This window comes from Mytilus californianus, unplaced genomic scaffold (assembly GCF_021869535.1).
Source record: "Mytilus californianus isolate M0D057914Y unplaced genomic scaffold, xbMytCali1.0.p SCAF_3, whole genome shotgun sequence".
NCBI classification, from domain to species: Eukaryota; Metazoa; Mollusca; class Bivalvia; order Mytilida; family Mytilidae; genus Mytilus; species Mytilus californianus.
Window position 1 is genome coordinate 13,326,649 of NW_026262679.1, and position 20,186 is coordinate 13,346,834.

Below are 20,186 nucleotides of genomic sequence, written 5' to 3' on the forward strand. Positions count from 1 at the left end.
CTTTACCATAAACGCATTTCGGCGTAGCTATCAACAAAATAACGTTACAATGCCATCGAAAAACACAAGTTCAGCGTCAAACCATCGCACTTCAGCGTGACCATAGCGGTTCGGAGTACCATCGCACTTCAGCGTGACCATAGCGGTTCGGAGTACCATCGCACTTCAGCGTGACCATAGCGGTTCGGAGTACCATCGCACTTCAGCGTGACCATAGCGGTTCGGAGTACCATCGCACTTCAGCGTGACCATAGCGGTTCGGAGTACCATCGCAGTTCAGAGTCCTACATATATCTGTATAAAATGGAAAAAAAATAATGTGATACTCTTAAAAAGCAGCTCACCGTCACGAAGTATATTTTAAATATAATATTTTTTTATCATTATTGGCCATCTTGGTCCTCTAATTTTTGAATTTTGTTAGTGGTCATTAGGGAAATTGTCTATAAGGGTTTTTCTCAAAGTTGTTATTCAAAATCACACAAGTATGATTACTTTGCTAAAGCATGTGCATTCGGTATTTAATTGAAGTAGACAATAATATTAAATTGATAAGCTAAGACATTGACGAGAAATAAAAAAATATTCGTGACCCTTTTTTTTTTAATTCTGTGTTAGTTACATTTTTGTACTTTGATACTGTTCTGATAGAAGGTCACATCCGGTACATACTTACGCCACCTGGAGGCCAAACAAACGTTCATAAGCATTATCTTGAATGCTCACAGCATCTAAGCACACGATTTCTCCAAGGAAAACATAAATTGATACTAAAAGCAGTTGATATTGAAAGATGGAATACGGTTGAATGTTCGTACAATTGACTGGAATGGGTCTGTTTACTCAGAGTCCGCTTTTGTTAACAGACAATTCATTTCTAGTGACCGGCTCATAACCATTCCAGTGATTCTTTGAAGTCTTTCAACTGTTCAACATTGATTTCCATTTTTCGATTTTTAATATTGAAGTGGCGTTACTGTTAGTCTAATCTGTCATGAAAATGCACTGCACCACATTCATTTTTGGAGTTATTTTATTTAAAGTTTCTTGCGGAATACAACATTACACAGATCAGTGGGCCATTCATTTGACAGGGGGTGAGAGAGCTGCAAAAGATCTTGCTCTAAGACATGGCTTTGCTTATGTTTCTGAGGTGAGTTAGGTTCAAATAGACTCATTATAATGAGTCTGTGAACTTGTATATTATATAAATGTGTTGTATTAAAAATGTACTGTAGATGTTTTGTGTTCTGTATTTTTTTTACATTTGCTCTTTTTATTCAGTTTACTAAAAGTTGAAATGTGTATGCTTTCAATTAATTTTGGAGTAACAAGTAAAATTTTATTACTTTTAGTAAATTATTAGAAAAGTCATCATGGTCATGATGGTTAATGGAAACTATGAGCTGTTAATAAATGTTATTTTTTTGTAACTGCTTAATTTGTTCATTTACATAATTAATTGTACAATAACAACTATGGGCAAGTACAAAAATGTAATACTCGTTTAATTTAACTATGTGCAGTCTTCACGCTGAACCACAGGCCCAGCAGCCCAGGCTTGTAAAATTCCTTTCGGGCCTGTAAAAATCATCTGCACAGGTCAACAGAGTCTAACTAAAATTTTCCAAAATTTGAGCTCCGGGCCTGTAGATTAAAAAGTTTATCGTGAAGACTGTATGTGCAAAATTTATTAAAGGATGCAGTATATTCCAAATTATTTTACCATATAATATAATTTTCAATATAAGATTTTCCATTAATAAATCAGATCTACATGTATTTTTTTATACGGCATATTTTAGAAATATGTATTTTTTCCTGTTTTTGTTCCTTTTACTTTTAGTATTTTAATTAAATATAAGAATTAATTTTCTTCATAAGAATGGATTGGATTTCTAAATTGTTCAGACTTATTGTCAATGCTTTTAGATATTTGTACAGTTGTACACACACTTTCTAATTGAATGATGTAAGAATACTACAAACATTTGTACATGTTATAAATATATACATATTACTAAATAATTTATTGTATACATTTTACTTGTATACATTGTACATAAAATGCATACATGTTTTACCTTATCATTGGAAATTATTAAAGAAATATATGCAAATGTGTGGAAAGTAAAAAAAATAATTTAATTGATATAAAACTAATAGCCAAATGGAATAAATAAAGTGAGATTTAAAAAAATAATATTTGTACATTCTTTTTATGTCATTTTTAACTGACATGCATGTGTATTGTATAAGAGATGATTACATGAATACCATCAGAAATGAACACATAAATGTTTACTCTAAGGATTTTGATGATAAAGCTGAGAATCACATTTCTATGTTTATGTTTCTATCTGAAGCAGCTTTGATCAAGAATATTGTCTGTTTGGAACCTTTCTTATTTCTATGGAAACCAATTCCAAGATAAGGAAAGATATATGTGATGCATATTTTCAAAACTTTATTAAGAATCGAAAGCTTGGAGAATTTAGTCTGAAGGAATTTTTTAATTAATCACAAGATTCATGATCAGTTTTGATGTACATTTAACAATGTGATAATATTCACAGTAAATTACATTGAACATAATGCTACATTTGTATGTGTGTATTAGTATAATACTTCCATGATAAAACCAATAAATCCTGTTCCCCTAAAATATAGAAAATACATGAGATTGAAATGTACATGTACATTGTACTTGTGGAGAACTGCAAACAATTTTGACTAAACTAATTATCATACAAATGTATATATGTTATATGAAATGAAATATGAAGATTACAAATGACTTGTATTTTTCCTCAATTATAAGAAGAACTATTTAATTTTATCAAGGTGGTTATATTATAATATATTTTAACCTCCTTGATTGGATTCACAAATTTTGGTAAATCATTACAATGTTTACATGTACTTTAATATATATTAACATTGTCTGGACAAACCACAAAATTTGCAGAAGTATATATATATACATGTGTATATGTACATGTATATTGAAAGGAAAAAAAGTATAACTTCATTAATAGTCCCTGAACATTACATTTTTGTATGTCAGTCTATTCTCTTCAGTTTATTTTCGCATTTTGCACCTCCTGTAGTCCATACCACTTCATATGCATGTCCATGTACAAAAATGTACATGCAGCTTTTGTTACCTCAACGACCTTAATCTGGAGTCTTAATGTTATTTCACATGTAACAATCTTAAACCAAAAGTTGCTTTCTATTTTGATATTTTTTACAAAAATGTATTGATGTTCAAGGGTTACAGAACTTCTGTGTGAATAAATCCTGTGTAATTCATATTAATTTCATGAAGTTTTTAGGAAGAATATGATGATTTGTGTTAGTACATGTACTATACTTAAAGTTAATTATTCACCTTTTACATTTTTATTTTGTTGTTCCTGGACTTAGAAACTTTATAGACTAAACACTTAGTTTGACAATTCATATACATGTATTAACTCAAGTTTGCTTTGAACAACCAAATCTCATGAAATTATTGCACAATTTAAACTTTGAGTACCAATAATTTGAGTTCTATTTTGTTGATTGTCCGTTTTGTCATTCTTTGTTTGGAGGAAGTTACATGTTTGTGTTTTGACTGAATCTCCTCATATGTTAAGACCTTGGTAACCCCAGCTACATGTAGGTCAAACCATTGAAATTAAAATCCTTTTTTGCTGCTTCTGAATCTATCCAAAGCACACACTGAATTTAGTTGTAAGAGCAAGGAATAGGTGGCTGGAAGTCAGAATAACGTGTTTGGATACTATAGTATGGCATGTACATTTGTATTTCTGCAGAGTGTTACATTATGAGCTAGCATGTTAAAAATTTTGACTCAGCATGTAGGCTTAGTGTATGTACACAGCAGGAATCTCATTCATACATTTATCATATCAACATTTCATTAATCATCCTGAATATACATGTACATTTTGTACATGTATATGTAATATTTGCCACAGTACATTGAGCAGCCTTCAATTAAAAAATTTCTGCACAATATTAACTTTGAAAAATTTGATTATATTCATTGTAATTACATGTATCTTTTCCACATTTATTTATAATGATAACTCAAGAATGTAAAATAAGATGTGATATGAATAATGATTGCTGATGAGGCAAATTATCCACCAGAGACCAAAGGATGTAAACACAAATTTTGCTCCATTACTATTTTAACAATGGTTAGTAAAGATGTACATGTAGTGCAAGTAATATGAAGTTATGTCTTTCAAGGAAGTTATGCGAGTCAATGTTTAGTTTGTTAAATCGCTTGAAATTATCTGAAAATCAGTTGGTTAATAGAATTCTCAGAAGTGATTTATTGTATTCTTCAACATTGTTAAGAGTATGGTACAATGAGTAATATCTGAATTTTTAATTATAGTTAATACTGTAAATTTTTTAACATTGTATTCTGTTTAAACAGAATATTTTGTTTAATGTATGTACATGTATATATATCATGTATATAATTACTCTAAATATCAGCACAACAATGTTAAATCCTCCGCAAATTTTTGTTCTTCCCTAGCCATTCGAATTCAATTCATGCTATTGGGTAATCGAGACAACACCGCCTGCACCCTGTCCAGCACTCTAGACCACTCTAGACTGAACTGAATATATATATATGGACCTTTTGAGTCTGAAATAAAGATTATCTTATCTTATCTTAGTGTTACTGTGTATATTGACATATTCCCACTTTTCCAGAGTAAGAGATAGATGTCCAATAAAACATACATGGTAGCAAGGGAAAGTACTTTGAAATCTGAACTATGGATCATTGTCAAGTTTAGGGAAATTGTTTTTATTTGCCTCCATAGATGGTAACCCAAATTTTGAAAGTGCCTTCCCTGGGTACCATGTACAAAAACATGCTTAAATGAAGCATCTTTAAGGGGAAAGGACATTTTTTTTCTTCAGTTTTATAACATAACTTGTGCATTTTTATCTATTTAGTATTACAGACCAGTGTAGTTCAAGAAAGGTTACTTTAAGCGAGTTGAAGTCTTGCTAATTTACGAATTTTAAGCACAAATTCTGCTAGCTGAGTCTAAGCTGACTGACAAACTTTGCTTTTTTGATTTCTGCAATTTTCATTGTTACGGGAGATATGATAATTTTTTCTGGCTTTATTTAGTGGACTGTGGTCTTATCTTGTCTCCATTATCTGTTACCAGTAATTATATAATGAGATGAAACTTATTTAAAATGTAGGTATTTTCACATTTACACCAAGATGTCGTTAAAAAAAATTGGATGCCTGCATTTATCATGCTTTTCAATAGCATATGGTCAAATCTCTGAAAGACCCCCTCCTAAATTATGGAAAACTGTCATTCTGCATTGACAATAATATCTTGGTGTAAATTAGATACACCCAATGGGCTAACACCCTCATAGGTGTATCTAATACTAACAAATGTATCTATAAATATGCTATTTATTTTGAAATTACCACCTCATAAAATTCACAGGTGTTAAATCCATATATACATTGTATATGCATGTGTGGTCTACAATGTAATGTATAGATGACTTGACAGTGACAAATTACTAACAAAGAAAAACTAGGAAAAAAATAGTCAACTGCTTGCACTTTCCACATTTCAAATTCTTTTAAAGAACAAAATTTAATGGTACATTTAAATGTACAAACATGTTTGTGTTTATGTAAATTATAATGTTTACCTAGGCAATACATAATACATGTATCTCATGACACAAAGGTCATACAATGTATAATAATATTATGGTCTGACATATTTTAGTATTAATCTTTGATTAGATGAACCAGGAGTATACATTTTGATATTTAATCTACATTTTTACCATGTTTACTGGGGTACATTTCATGGTCAACAGATTCTTCCAAGTAGTAGAGTTCTGCAAAGTGCACACTTCACAAACCCTTATTTGAAATTAAATAGTTTAAAATGTAACTAAGTAACTACTGAAAACCATCAACCCTGCATAAACTTATTTCTAGTAAGATCAGTTAATTTATAATTTCTTATCCATAGTTTTCTGTTTGGTGTGGTTAAAAAGGAGAGATGCCACTAAGTCTACAAGAGTGTCTCAACCCATTGATATAGTTAAATACATACATGTACATGTATATATATAAATAAATAATGAATGAAATGTATAGTTAAGAATGTTCATTCAAAGTAAATACATTTGTTTATAATTTTAATGAATATTCATGTTACTTCCATATTATGATAATGATACAACTGTTTTTGAATATGGAACATTTGTAATATGTACTTTGAATTCAGTAGTGTGTGCTGCAATTTGATTGTTGGCCAAATTGAAAATAACGAAATTGCCTTTTGCAGTTTTTTGTTCATTTATGTGTAAAATATATATATATATGTAATGCACAAATTTAAATCATGAATAAATAAAGATAAGTCTTCTGTCATTATAATACAACAATAAAATTGAGAATGGAAATGGGGAATGTGTCAAAGAGACAACAACCCGACCATAGAGCAGACAACAGCCGAAGGCCACCAATGGGTCTTCAATGCATCGAGAAACGCCCGCACCCAGAGGCGTCCTTCAGCTGGCCCCTAAACAAATATGTATACTAGTTCAGTGATAATGGACGTCATACTAAACTCCAAATTATACACAAGAAACTAAAATTAAAAATGATACAAGACTAACAAAGGCCAGAGGCTCCTGACTTGGGACAGGCGCCAAAAATGCGGCGGGGTTAAACATGTTTTTTGAGATCTCAACCCTCCCCCTATACCTCTAGCCAATGTCAAAAAAACAAACGCATAACAGTACGCACAGTAAAACTCAGTTTAAGAGAAGTCCTAGTCAGATGTCAGAATAGGAAACAAAAGAAAATAAACAAAATGACAATAATACATAAATAACAACAGACTACTAGCAGTAGTATTTAAATTTGGAGGGATCAATTAACCGTGTTATTTTTTTATGTCCCCACTGTGGCGGAGGGGGCATTAAGTTTTACCCTTGTCCGTCCGTACAAACTTATTTCCTGCTACATTTTGTATATATATGTATCTATGAATTGATCTTTATTATTTATTTTTTTAGTGGCTCTTTTGTAAATGATGGTCTCCAATTGTTTTGGATATCCATGTTATTTTTTTGTATGAAATAAATTATAATTTAACCGAAGTTACAAAACATTCTTACTAAACACTAAATATGGCTAATATATTTTATTATAATAGGAGTAATTACAAGATATAAATAAACAAATTTCTCATGTTCAGTACCAAGACAAAAAAAATAATGTTAAAAGCTTTTTGTAAGCAAGTCTGACAGTTCAATTTTTCTCTGACAAATGTTGGTCCCTTTGTCCTAAGATGAAAACATTAATACAGACACTGAACAATTGTAGCCTTCCCAGGAATCAATTTTGTTATAGCCAGATGTTGGCATATAAATTATCGATTACTCTGTTAGTCTTTGTGTAATTTGATTTGTGATATGGAAATAAGGGGAAAATATATTGGTTACAGTATTTGACAGCATTTTATACAGGATAGTTGGTACATTTATAGTATTGATTGGAGAAAATGCTGATTCTACAATTCTACACACAAATTTAAATACTCTTGGAGGAATCAATTCACCGTGTTATATTTTTATGTCCCCGCTGTGGCGGAGGGGGCATTAAGTTTTACCCTTGTCCGTCCATACGTACATACATTCGTACATCTGTCCGTACGTCCCAAAGTTAGTTTCCGTTCTCCAACTTTAATTTGCCTCAACCAAATGTTATCAAACTTATACACAATGCTTATTACCACAAAACACAGATCAAGTTTGAATTTTGGTGGCGTCATTTAAACCATTGTAGAGTTATGCCCCTTTACAAATGGAAAAATTGCTGAATTTTTCGTTTCCCTTCTGTAATTTAAGTTTGCCTCAACCAAATGTTATGAAACTTATACACAATGCTTATTACCAAAAAACACAGATCAAGTTCGAATTTTGGTGGCGTCACTTTTACTGTTCTAGAGTTATGCCCCTTTACAAATGGAAAAATTGCTAAATTATTCGTTTCCATTCTATAACTTTAGTTTACCTCAACCAAATGTTATGAAACTTATACACAATGCTTATTACCACAAAACTCAGATCAAGTTTGAATTTTGGTGGCGTCACTTTTACTGTTCTAGAGTTATGCCCCTTTACAAAAGGAAAAATTTCTGAATTTTTTGTTTCCATTCTCCAACTTTAGTTTGCTTCAACCAAATGTTATGAAACTTAAACACAATGCTTATTACCACAAAACACAGATCAAGTTTGATTTTTGTTGGTGTCACCTATACTGTTCTAGAGTTATACCCATTTATAAATGGAAAAATTGCTGGATTTTTTGTTCCCGTTCTCTAACTTAAGTTTGCCTCAACTAAATGTTATGAAACATATACACAATACTTATTACCACAAAATCAGATCAAGTACAAATTTAGGTAGCATCACTTTTACAGTTCCTGAGTTATGTCCCTTTACAGCTTTATATGCAAGCAGGGGCATCATCTGTGTCCCATGGACACATTCCCCATTTATTTATTTAAAGTATAAAGGTTCATAGGTATAGTGTAATATTACAAGAAAATAAGTGATTTTTTTTGGGATGCTGTAATTGTCTCTCCTGTTTCGATGGCATTATTGTCATCATCAACATGCTACAGTTATCTTTAATTTTCAAATACAACTTTGTTATTTGTTATACAATTGCATCAGTATCCATGCTTCCATGCATGCAATTGCGTATGAGTATTAATTTACAGGTAACAAGACTGTTAATTTTTTTGGTAAGAAAAGTTTAAAAAGATGGACTGAAGAAATTAATTTAAACATTACGAAACCTATTCTATAAATCTTAATAAATATGTTTTCTCTTTTTACAGATAATGCCAGACTACTATGTTTTCCAACACAGAAAAGTTGCCAAACGATCAGTGTATTCCAGTTCTTCCTACCATAGAACCCTAGCACAAGAATCAAATGTAAGTTCTCAGATTTGTTCTTTTTTGATGGAATAAAAGGTGGACTGTCGTCATTTTATTTCTTTATACAGATATGCATGTATTGAAGAATTAAGAAATTACCATCTTCCATCATTATCTAAACTTAAAAAAAAACCAACTCTGTATAACTGATCATGAGGTGCAAAAGTGAGTTCACCGTATATTTTTCAGTTAAGCCATTCCCAGCTGAAAATCATTTAGAAATTTTCTTGAGTGATTGAAAGACAAAAAGTAACATGTGTACCCATATGTTGGCAAGGATACTAAGAACCCAGGCTACAGTGAACATGGCAGGTCCTTCATTGTATCCTTATGTTGGCAAGGATACTAAGAACCCAGGCTACAGTGAACATGGCAGGTCCTTCATTGTATCCTTATGTTGGCAAGGATACTAAGAACCCAGGCTACAGTGAACATGGCAGGTCCTTCATTGTATCCTTATGTTGGCAAGGATACTAAGAACCCAGGCTACAGTGAACATGGCAGGTCCTTCATTGTATCCTTATGTTGGCAAGGATACTAAGAACCCAGGCTACAGTGAACATGGCAGGTCCTTCATTGTATCCTTATGTTGGCAAGGATACTAAGAACCCAGGCTACAGTGAACATGGCAGGTCCTTCATTGTATCCTTATGTTGGCAAGGATACTAAGAACCCAGGCTACAGTGAACATGGCAGGTCCTTCATTGTATCCTTATGTTGGCAAGGATACTAAGAACCCAGGCTACAGTGAACATGGCAGGTCCTTCATTGTATCCTTATGTTGGCAAGGATACTAAGAACCCAGGCTACAGTGAACATGGCAGGTCCTTCATTGTATCCTTATGTTGGCAAGGATACTAAGAACCCAGGCTACAGTGAACATGGCAGGTCCTTCATTGTATCCATATGTTGGCAAGGATACTAAGAACCCAGGCTACAGTGAACATGGCAGGTCCTTCATTGTACCCATATGTTGGCAAGGATACTAAGAACCCAGGCTACAGTGAACATGGCAGGTCCTTCATTGTATCCTTATGTTGATCTATATGATTTGTACAATTATAGGAATTCAGGCTACGGTGTACATGTATATGACAGGTCCTTCCTTTATACCCATATGTTGGCAAGGATAAAGGACCCCTTCCTACAATGTACATGTATAAGGAGGTCCTTTGTGTACACCCATATGTTCATTGTCAAAGATAGGAACCCTTGCTACAATGTACATGTATAAGGCAAGTCCTTTGTGTAAGTACACCAATATAGTGCCAAAGATAGGAACCCAAGCTACATTTTACATGTATTAGGCAGGTCCTTTGTTTATATCCATATGCTGCCCAAGATAGGATTATGAAATCAGATTATATTGTAAGTCTGTCCCTGAACTAAATACTTATTGCCAAGGAAGGAAATTCAAACTACATTTCAAAGTGATTAAAGAAGAGGTTCCTTTTACCAGTGTTTTTCCCAGTCTGCCTTTTAGCGTCATGTTAATGTCTGAAAGGATTTTCTTATAGATTGTGTAGTATGTGTGATGCTATAGTTCTAGAAGAAAGATAGATGGTATTTCAGAATTCCCTGTTTACCAAGATGCTATATTAAATTTGTGAGAAGAACACTGGTTTTACAAATTTAATGGATTTACAATTTTCAATGGATTTACACCTTTCAATGGATTTACACCTTTCAATGGATTTATGTCTATGCAACAGCAATCCTCTTAACAACACCATAGAAAATAAAAAAAAAAAAACCAAAAAAAAACATTTACAGGTTAAAAAATGGTTAAGGGGGGCTAGTATGTGGTTCATGTAAAATAACAAATAAATTGCTTGTGTAGAAAAGATGCCATGTACTACAAACATTTTGGATTTGGGAAAAATATTTATGTTTTCGACTAAGGATGGTGAATTTGAAAAATTCATGTAAATAAAACCATATGGTCAATCCGAATAGATTAAAGGCATTTAGTGTATTTGCATGGTGAAATTCAGTTCATTAATAGTTCAATAATTGTTAATCTACTCTTCAAATGTTGGCAACTAGAGTAAAAGCTGAAATAAAATATTCTATAGAAATTGTATTTGAAGTCTTTATTGGAAAATTAACTGAATCCCAATGAAAACAAATTCTGATATTAAAACAAATGTAGTTCTGCCATGCTTTTACACTTAGAAACTGCCAATCGATTGGTTGTGAACAAAGATCATGGAATTGTAACGAGAACAAAATTCATTTTGTTAATTGACTTAAAGGATGAAAGTTAGCTCAACAAATTTAAGCTTTGACATTGACGTCTGTTGATTAGCGCTGTTCTACAGAGTGTGTGTTGGTGCCAGAATCTGTCATGGATCGGCTGTAGTTTTGTGTTCCTGTTGATTATTGATGTCAGACTGTTCATAATAAAACCCTGGCCTGTAATGGTTAAACTAATTTCCTAATGTATCAATGATTAGGGCAGCTTTTGATATTTAATTTAAATTTTGTCAGAAGGGTGCATGTTTCATAATAGTATGGGTGTTAGGGTACAATTCTAAATCAGTTGAGCATGGCTGCCACACGCTAAGCTCATCCTACACTTCTAAAATTAATCTAACTCCATTGTTAAAAACCTTTACTTGTAATAAAAGTTCAGTAAATAAGAGATGATTTATTCATAGCCTTTATTATATTAATTTGTTAAGTATTGAATGAGGATGATATATTTTATAGGATTATTGGTAATTAAATATTTAAAGCATGAGAAGATCAAATAAACAGATTTATTTATATTTTCTATTGCCTGTGAGATATATTGTTCAGTTCTATATGGCATATTTAAATAAAAAAAAATATCAGATAAGAATGTGAGGGAAAATCTGTAAATAGCTTGAATGTATGGGGATACATGTATTATGCAATAATTGCTGATTTTTTTTTCACGACAAAATTTGGTTTAGTATAAAATATTTAGTCATTACTGGATCAAACAGTTTGTACTTTATGTTCCTCATGTATCATCTGATTATCCTATTTTTTCTGTTGTAAATTTTGTCCAGTGAAAAGTTACTTTTTACTGAACCAAGCACAATAGTTTGTAAGTCTAATAGTACATAATACATCATAAGATGTACATGGTAAGTCTACACCAAGTCAGGATATCTGGACCATGTTATTTTCTGTCCAATACTTTAAGTAATTCCTTTTTATGTGTAATACATTGTAACTTGAATGTATTTCTTCACAATTCATAACAGGTCTGGTGACTTTATGGTTGATGACCTCAACAAGACTAAATTGTTTATCATTATTAATATATTTAAATATAAAAAAGCAGAAAAAAATGACCCAAAGAAAATAGTTTTTTGCTACAAAAATACAGGATACATGACAAGGACATTCTTTCAAATGCTTTTTCTTTATTTTTTAGATTTGAAAGATAAACTTTGGTGTTTCCATTTCATTTTTTGTGCCTGAACTTTGGTTTCTTATAAATTTATAAGTTACTTGAATGTATTTCTATATTAAGCCATTTATTCTATCTTATGAATGATCTAAATTTTCATCAATTAATTTGTCAATGTCAGATTAATAATTAAATTAAAATTTACTTTTTATTTGAATGAAAATATCCTTAAAAATTGCTTTCTGAAATTCTCATACAGTAATAAAATACACTTGTTAAACAATTACTGTCATTTTGTATTTTAATGAATGAAATGTATGAAGCACAGATGATTTAAATTTTAATTTTATAGCATCCTACAAAGGCCAGTATTAAGTTTTAATTTTATAGCATCCAACCAAGGCCAGTAAGATTTGATTTTATAGCATCCGACCAAGGCCAGTAAGATATAATTTTATAGCATCCTACAAAGGCCAGTAAGATTTAATTTTATAGCATCTGACCAAGGCCAGTAAGATTTAATTTAATAGCATCCTACAAAGGCCAGTAAGATTTAATTTTATAGCATCCGACAAAGGCCAGTAAGTTTTAATTTTATAGCATCTTACAAAGGCCAGTAAGATTTAATTTTATAGCATCCGACCAAGGCCAGTAAGATTTAATTTTATAGCATCTGACCAAGGCCAGTTAGATTTAATTTTATAGCATCTGACCAAAGCCAGTAAGATTTAATTTTATAGCATCCTACAAACTAACAAAGGCCAGTAAGATTTAATTTTATAGCATCCTACAAAGGCCCAGTAAGATTTAATTTTATAGGAATCTTCCAAAGGCCAGTAAGATTTAATTTTATAGCATCTGACCAAGGCCAGTAAGATTTAATTTTATAGCATCCTACAAACTAACAAAGGCCAGTAAGATTTAATTTTATAGCATCCTACAAAGGCCAGTAAGTTTTAATTTTATAGCATCTGACCAAGGCCAGTAAGATTTAATTTTATAGCATCTGACCAAGGCCAGTAAGATTTAATTTTATAGCATCCTACAAACTAACAAAGGCCAGTAAGATTTAATTTTATAGCATCCTACAAGTGCCAGTAAGTTTTAATTTTATAGCATCCTACAAGTGCCAGTAAGTTTTAATTTTATAGCTTCTGACCAAGGCCAGTAAGATTTAATTTTATAGCATCTGACCAAGACCAGTAAGATTTAATTTTATAGCATCCTACAAAGGCCAGTAAGATTTAATTTTATAGCACCTGACCAAGGCCAGTAAGTTTTAATTTTATAGCATCTGACCAATGCCAGTAAGATTTAATTTTATAGCATCTGACCAAGACCAGTAAGATTTAATTTTATAGCATCCTACAAAGGCCAGTAAGATTTAATTTATAGCATCTGACCAAGGCCAGTAAGATTTAATTTTATAGCATCTGACCAAGGCTAGTAAGATTTAATTTTATTAATAAAAATTAAACGAAAAATAATGTTTTACAGTTTACAAGTTTGCAAAAGAATAAGGTGAATGCTTATGATTAATTTGTTAGTGATGGCAATATGCATGTGTTTTTTGTGTGAATATCACAATTTTTTTACCAGACTAACAGCCCTTACTAACTTAAAAAATGTGCATATGAGCCAAAATGCTCCTTAGTTAATTGGACAGTTTAAGTGAGTAGCTGTTTGGCCCAGTTCTGTGAAGAGGAAGCATAAACTAGAATTTTTGTGGTTGTTTGACAGCTGTATCATTGCTGTTAATGATTCTTTATTTTGGCACAATTAGTAGAGATGATCATTTACAAGTACATATTACATCAACCTTAGTAAAATACAAACAGAACCATCTGTTGATTGTCAACATTCTTATATAACTCAATGTTATCTTATTAATTCAGGCATTCCTTTGGCTTCCCACTGTTTATTCCCGCTGATTGAAGAAGTAATACCATTAATGCTTTCATAGAAGTTAAAGAGGAGACAAAAATAACAAATAGTAGAAAGTTAATTTGTAGCTCTCAAATTAAATTTGTACTCATATTTGGCATTTAAATCAAAGTAAAGTCTTTCAGCATTTGCTTCATTATATAATGACCTATTTAGGTTTTGTCGGGCACAAGCAAGTCCTTAAAAGGCTGCAGATGCTGCAATTTTTATGTATTACATGTTTTCATTAGATTCTGTTTGTCATCAAATTCATAGTTCACATGTAATAACTTGAGGTTTTGCTTAGAGCAATCCCATCATAATGAAATCATTGTCGATGACTTTGCATCAAAGTAATCACATTGCATCAAAGCGAATTTGGAATGCGTAGAAAAAGATATAGTTCCATGTATTTTCTACTTTATTTCCATTAAAAAGCCTACGGTCAATGAAATAAAATGAATAGCTAATCAAAGTATTCAAATGTTGAAAATGTTCAACTAGTGACTAAACAACACATAAAGTAAATAAAGAGCTGCTGAACCAACGCCTCCTATGTTTTGTGCTGGTAGAGTTCCCTTAAGTGGATACCAGATAGTATGCAGGGTTGTCAAATAGCGGTATTTAACGCTGATACATGTAATAAACTCATGTGCTACATGCATAATAATGCAGCATTTGTGAATTAATTTGTTGTTCAGTCACTCATTGAATATTTTTAGATATTTGAATTCTTCAATTAGTTATTCTATAATTCTCAGTCAGTTGCCTTGAAACTTGAAATTTCAGTCACTAAGGAAATCTTTAGGGTTAATTTTATGGTTATCTGTGCAAAAACCTGTATTTGGTTGAGTCCACGTCAGTCTACAGAATCGAGCACCTGTTTCTTTAGTTTTTCCCATGCGCTCCTAATTCTTCAAATGACTTTATCAAACAGAGTATCTTATCTTCCGTAAAACAGTATGTTTCTTATTTATACATGTACTGATGAGCCCTATGTCACAATGAACCTACAAGCATCTGTTCTCCTTCACACTTTACATGATGCCCTTGTTCCTCTTGTCAAATCTAGAAAATTGCAAGTTTTACATTGATTTATTTCTTCTTTGGACCACACTTTTCTTGTATGTAAAAAGTATGTCCAATAACAACAAAATTTCATTGCAAAGTCTTTGTGTATCTTTGTTTAACTGATAACTAGACTAAAATGAGAAAAGTTTTTTTTTCAATACTCCATTAATTTGTACCAGTAAGTCACTTCTATAATACTGTAGGTAAACAAAAATCAATTACATATTAATCTATTTCACTCTTATACAATATGTATATTTCAGAAGTAGTATCTGATACAAGCAGAACTGACTTAGATATAATTATCAATTTCCTCTTCAATCTTATCAATTCTCAAAATTATGATCATTTTATTTTCAACAGGATGCGCATCTTCAGACTTCATTAGAAAATAGGAAGCTGGAAAGTAGAGTTTTGTCTTGTGATAAGAATTTCTATAGATCTGATTCCATTTACCTAATCATGTTTATAGGTGCAATATCAAATAAAAATGAAAACAAAACAAAAAACCAAACCAAATCAAAAAGAGAAAATGCCTGATAAAATAACTTTGAATTGTAAATATACTATGTATTTGATGATTTTGTATGGTATACACCTCATGCATAATAAGAAGTCCCCCCCCCCCCCCACCAGCCCTTGTCCACTCATAAGTATGGTAGGTACATATATACCAAACTGTGTGTCTTAAAGTTTATTCTTGTTACAGTCTTCTTAGCCTAAGGTGGATACCCTTGAAAAATTATATTTTGCATATATCGTGACCTACTCATCGACTGATGGTATGGGCACATAATGGTGGGAGGTACAGTTTTTTGTGTTCTGTGCAGAGAGTATGCTATTTTACAGATTTTTTAGATCAATACTATTTTATTACAACATTATTATGTGCGTGTAGGTCTTGCTGTTCTCAGATGATATCATCTCTACATTATACTTTTATCTTGACTGTATTATTCATACTATAACATTATTGTTTGATATATAAATTGTAACACTGTTTAACACATACTTGAACATTGTTTGCAAGATTGGTAAGATATTATTCACTGTGAAATAATGTATGGTATTTTAATTTAACAGTCCATTAAGAGTTCTATTCTTGTTTTTATTTGACATGATAGTGTATAGGGAAAGTTGGTTGATTTTTGATGATCTACATTAATGGCAGAGTTTTTGTTTGAACTTGTGTGTAAATGTCAGCCATGTTTAGATAGATGATGGGGTAATCCCTCATCACACCAAGGTAATCATTTTACTATAAACTGAATACCTGGCATTTTATCTCTGTATCCCACAGAATCTATTGTTTTTTTCTTGTATAGTTACAAATGTATTAGATTAAAAGATGGGGAAAAAGAAATAAGATTCACCTGCAGGCTTCTGGAGATCAGACAATTACATGATGAGACAAAGTGGTGTTTCATGTCTTGAAGAAGTCTGTTGTATATGAATCAGAATTTCCTTTCAGTCCATTGGATATTTTTTGAAACAGGTGCTTAGGAAACTGACTTGGTGAACTTATGTTAATGTGCTCACCTTCAGTGTGGGAGGTTGTGGGTTTTATCCCCAGCCAGGTCAAACCAATTATTAAACTGCCTTAGTGGGCATGTGGCAATATGCTCAGCTCCAGTGTGGGAGGTTGTGGGTTTTATCCCCAGCCAGGTCAAACCAATCATGAAACTGCCTTAGTGGGCATGTGGCAATATGCTCAGCTCCAGTGTGGGAGGTTGTGGGTTTTATCCCCAGCCAGGTCAAACCAATCATGAAACTGCCTTAGTGGGCATGTGGCAATATGCCCAGCTCCAGTGTGGGAGGTTGTAGGTTCAATCCCTATAGCCAGGTCAAACCAATGAATAAAGTGTTTAAGGGAAATTTTCAAGCCAGTTATAATCCTTTGTTTTATATTTGTAACTAAATAAAGCACATATTTTATATTGTGATTACATCTGAACATCAGGGCTCCAAAATTTTATTTGTGCAACTTCATTTAGAACTTATTGGACTGAGTCATGGATTATGAGGAAAGCATTATGTGTAAACATATTTTGATTTTTGAAAAAAATATTTGAATCTCTCTACATGCTTACTGTAAGCAGCAGTTCTAATTAAATTATTTTGGAATTTCCTATTTATTTATAAAAGTGCTGTTGACTCTAAAAGAAATTTAAGTCTGGTATATGGTATAACCCTAACCCTAAGAAAAATTATTGTTTTTGCTTGTTGTGATGTTGTGTTGCCATCTCATTGATATTTGCAAAAAATCTCTTTCTATTCAAATAAGTAAGAAATACAAGAAATTAAAACTTGTGTCAGTCATGTCAAAGACATAAAACCTTTAAGAACATATCATTTTCTAACATGTTTTGCACATGTATGTCAGATTCTAAAATATAAATCTGAACAAATTTGATGAGGGCATGACTTTTCTATATTGTTTTTACCTATTTTAGAAAAGATTACTAAACATTAGTCATTTTATTTGATACTTTAAGTAGACCTTTTGACAGCTATTTTAGTAAGTGTATGCATTTTGTTTATCAATTTAAAAAATAATACACCCATTGTTTAAACAGTCATGAAACTTCTTCATTTTGCACTTTAAAATCAAGTTTGACTCAGTGAAAAAATTGTGCAAAATTGTCAAACAATTTCTGTACAAATTTTGCTTAAATTTTGTCATTTTGAATTGATATGAAGAAAGTTATTGTAAATTTGATTTGCAATTGTATTCTGGATTAAAGTTTTCATTCTATTATATTTGCAAATATTTAAAAGTTGTACATGCAGTAGTTTTTTTCCCGCTCAGTTCTTTTCACAAGTCCAAAATCAAATACAATTTAAACATTTATAAATTTGATTCTTTGAGAAAGTGATTATCCACACTTGGGTATATAAACACACATGGGTGTAATCCTTTGCATAAACACTTATATGTTTAATAGTTTTCTTGGTGATAAACATATAGGATGCAAACATTCCAAAACATTACACTGGCCATTGAGCAACAACAATCATTCAATAGAAAAAAAAACATACTTGTAATATAGATTAGGTGTTATTGACATAGTTAAATTTACTGGTACCTTTAACATTTAAATGGAGACCAGATCAGCTTCAATCACTTTAATACCTCATGAATCTGAATATTCCTCTTTTTCGAGATTAGCTTTCTTGAGAATGAGCTACATGAAATGTTCTCAGCTTAAACACCAAATATACTGTCTGAAAAACTTTCATGTAAAAAAATGTTGTATATTGTATATGTAGATTTATTTAGACAGCAAGTTCTATATTGTATATGTAGATTTATTTAGACAGCAAGTTATCATTGTTATGTAGAAGATATATAAAGTATGTCTGGTTTTATATTTTTTGTAGGTACATTGGTTAGAACAGCAAGTTGTAAAGAAGAGGGTAAAAAGAGACATTTATTTTCCACATAACTATGAGTTCAATGATCCAAAGTGGTCCAGAATGTGGTACTTGGTAGGTATAGTTGTTATAAACATTTTGGTTGGTTTTTGGGGGTGGAGGCTTGTATTTAAATACCAATAGTATACTTATGTTTTAGTATGATGATGTCAATCAGGCAGGCAGGCTGTTTTGAAAATTAAAAAAATGTATAACTTAAAATAGGTGGTAATTCTTCTGATTTCATTTTACAATGCACAAGTTTTTTTTAAACCTTTCCCTTGTATACCATACTAGCAAATTAGGTAATTTTGAACATTCTGCTGCTAAAAATCAAGATCAATGACATATATATACATTTTATTATAATATTTTAAAAGGCTTAATAAAACTACTTTTTGGGGAAAATATGAAGAAAAAAAAATGATCAAAGTTAGCTTAAGAGCCCAGAATTACCTTAATGGGATTGTGTTAGATGATCTTGCATCATTTGACATTTAAGTAAGTAACACACAAATTACAATTCATTGTTTGTCAATGCAATCAGTTCATTATGTTATGACAGAATAGTCAAAACCAGTAACAAATGTATTGGCCATAATTCCTGTCTTATGACACTTTCTGATTTGATCAAACCCTTGCCCTCAGAAACATGTCTTACAGGTGGTAGATTGTGTCTAAACCAAGAATGGACCTTTCAGACACACAATTTGTATCTGATAATTTCTTCTTAAACCAAGAATGACCTTTGAGACACACAGTCTATGCGTAGTTGATTATGCTGACAAGTGTAGAATAAAGCTGAGAATGGTAGACAGTTTACATCATAACATTTAGCATGTTATAGTCCTCAGTAGAGTTCATACAAAGATTAAGGTCCTAGTCAGCTATAACTGTCTCAATTATTCAGTCTTAATGAAGTTCTTTTTTCTAATTAGCAGGTTTACCATATGTTAATACATGTATTGAATAAGTTTATGGTGTCATGTGTTGATATTTATAGATTGGTACTGTCTTATCTTGTCAGTTGGTACTTAGTCAGATTTCTACTACCAGGTACTTTCTAGTACTGATAAGTATCCTTATAAATTTGGTTACAACAAGCATAAATGAACTCCACTTCATTGATGTTTAGATCTGTCACAAAAAGTCAAATTCTGGCCTTAGGCAGGCAATTAAATGGCTTTTTTCATGTTATTTTCAGAAGGATATAAATGTTTGATATGCCAATAATGATTACAGTAGCTAGATATATAGGGGAAATTTTCTTTTGGATTTTAAAAGAAACCAGCAACTTTTAATTATAGCAATTAATTCTGATTCATAATAGCAAAGAAACAAATCTGCCG

At 31.6% G+C, this 20,186-nt stretch overlaps 1 protein-coding gene and 1 long non-coding RNA gene across 5 annotated transcripts in view; both read left to right on the plus strand.

Moving 5' to 3' along the window:
• Positions 1-675: 675 nt before the first annotated feature.
• LOC127732951 (furin-like protease kpc-1) overlaps positions 676-20,186 on the plus strand; it is an 88,327-nt gene continuing 68,816 nt past the window's right edge. For all 4 annotated transcript variants that reach the window (XM_052242173.1, XM_052242176.1, XM_052242174.1 and 1 more), the window contains exons 1-3: positions 676-1,153; positions 8,943-9,041; positions 18,805-18,912. In XM_052242173.1, coding sequence (XP_052098133.1) covers positions 995-1,153; positions 8,943-9,041; positions 18,805-18,912 — 366 coding nt within the window. In that variant the 5' untranslated portion in view covers positions 676-994. The remainder of the gene's footprint in view (positions 1,154-8,942; positions 9,042-18,804; positions 18,913-20,186) is intronic.
• Positions 9,048-10,808, plus strand: LOC127733004 (uncharacterized). The gene is made up of 2 exons (XR_007996560.1): positions 9,048-9,932; positions 10,061-10,808. It is a non-coding gene; the product is annotated as an uncharacterized LOC127733004 (long non-coding RNA).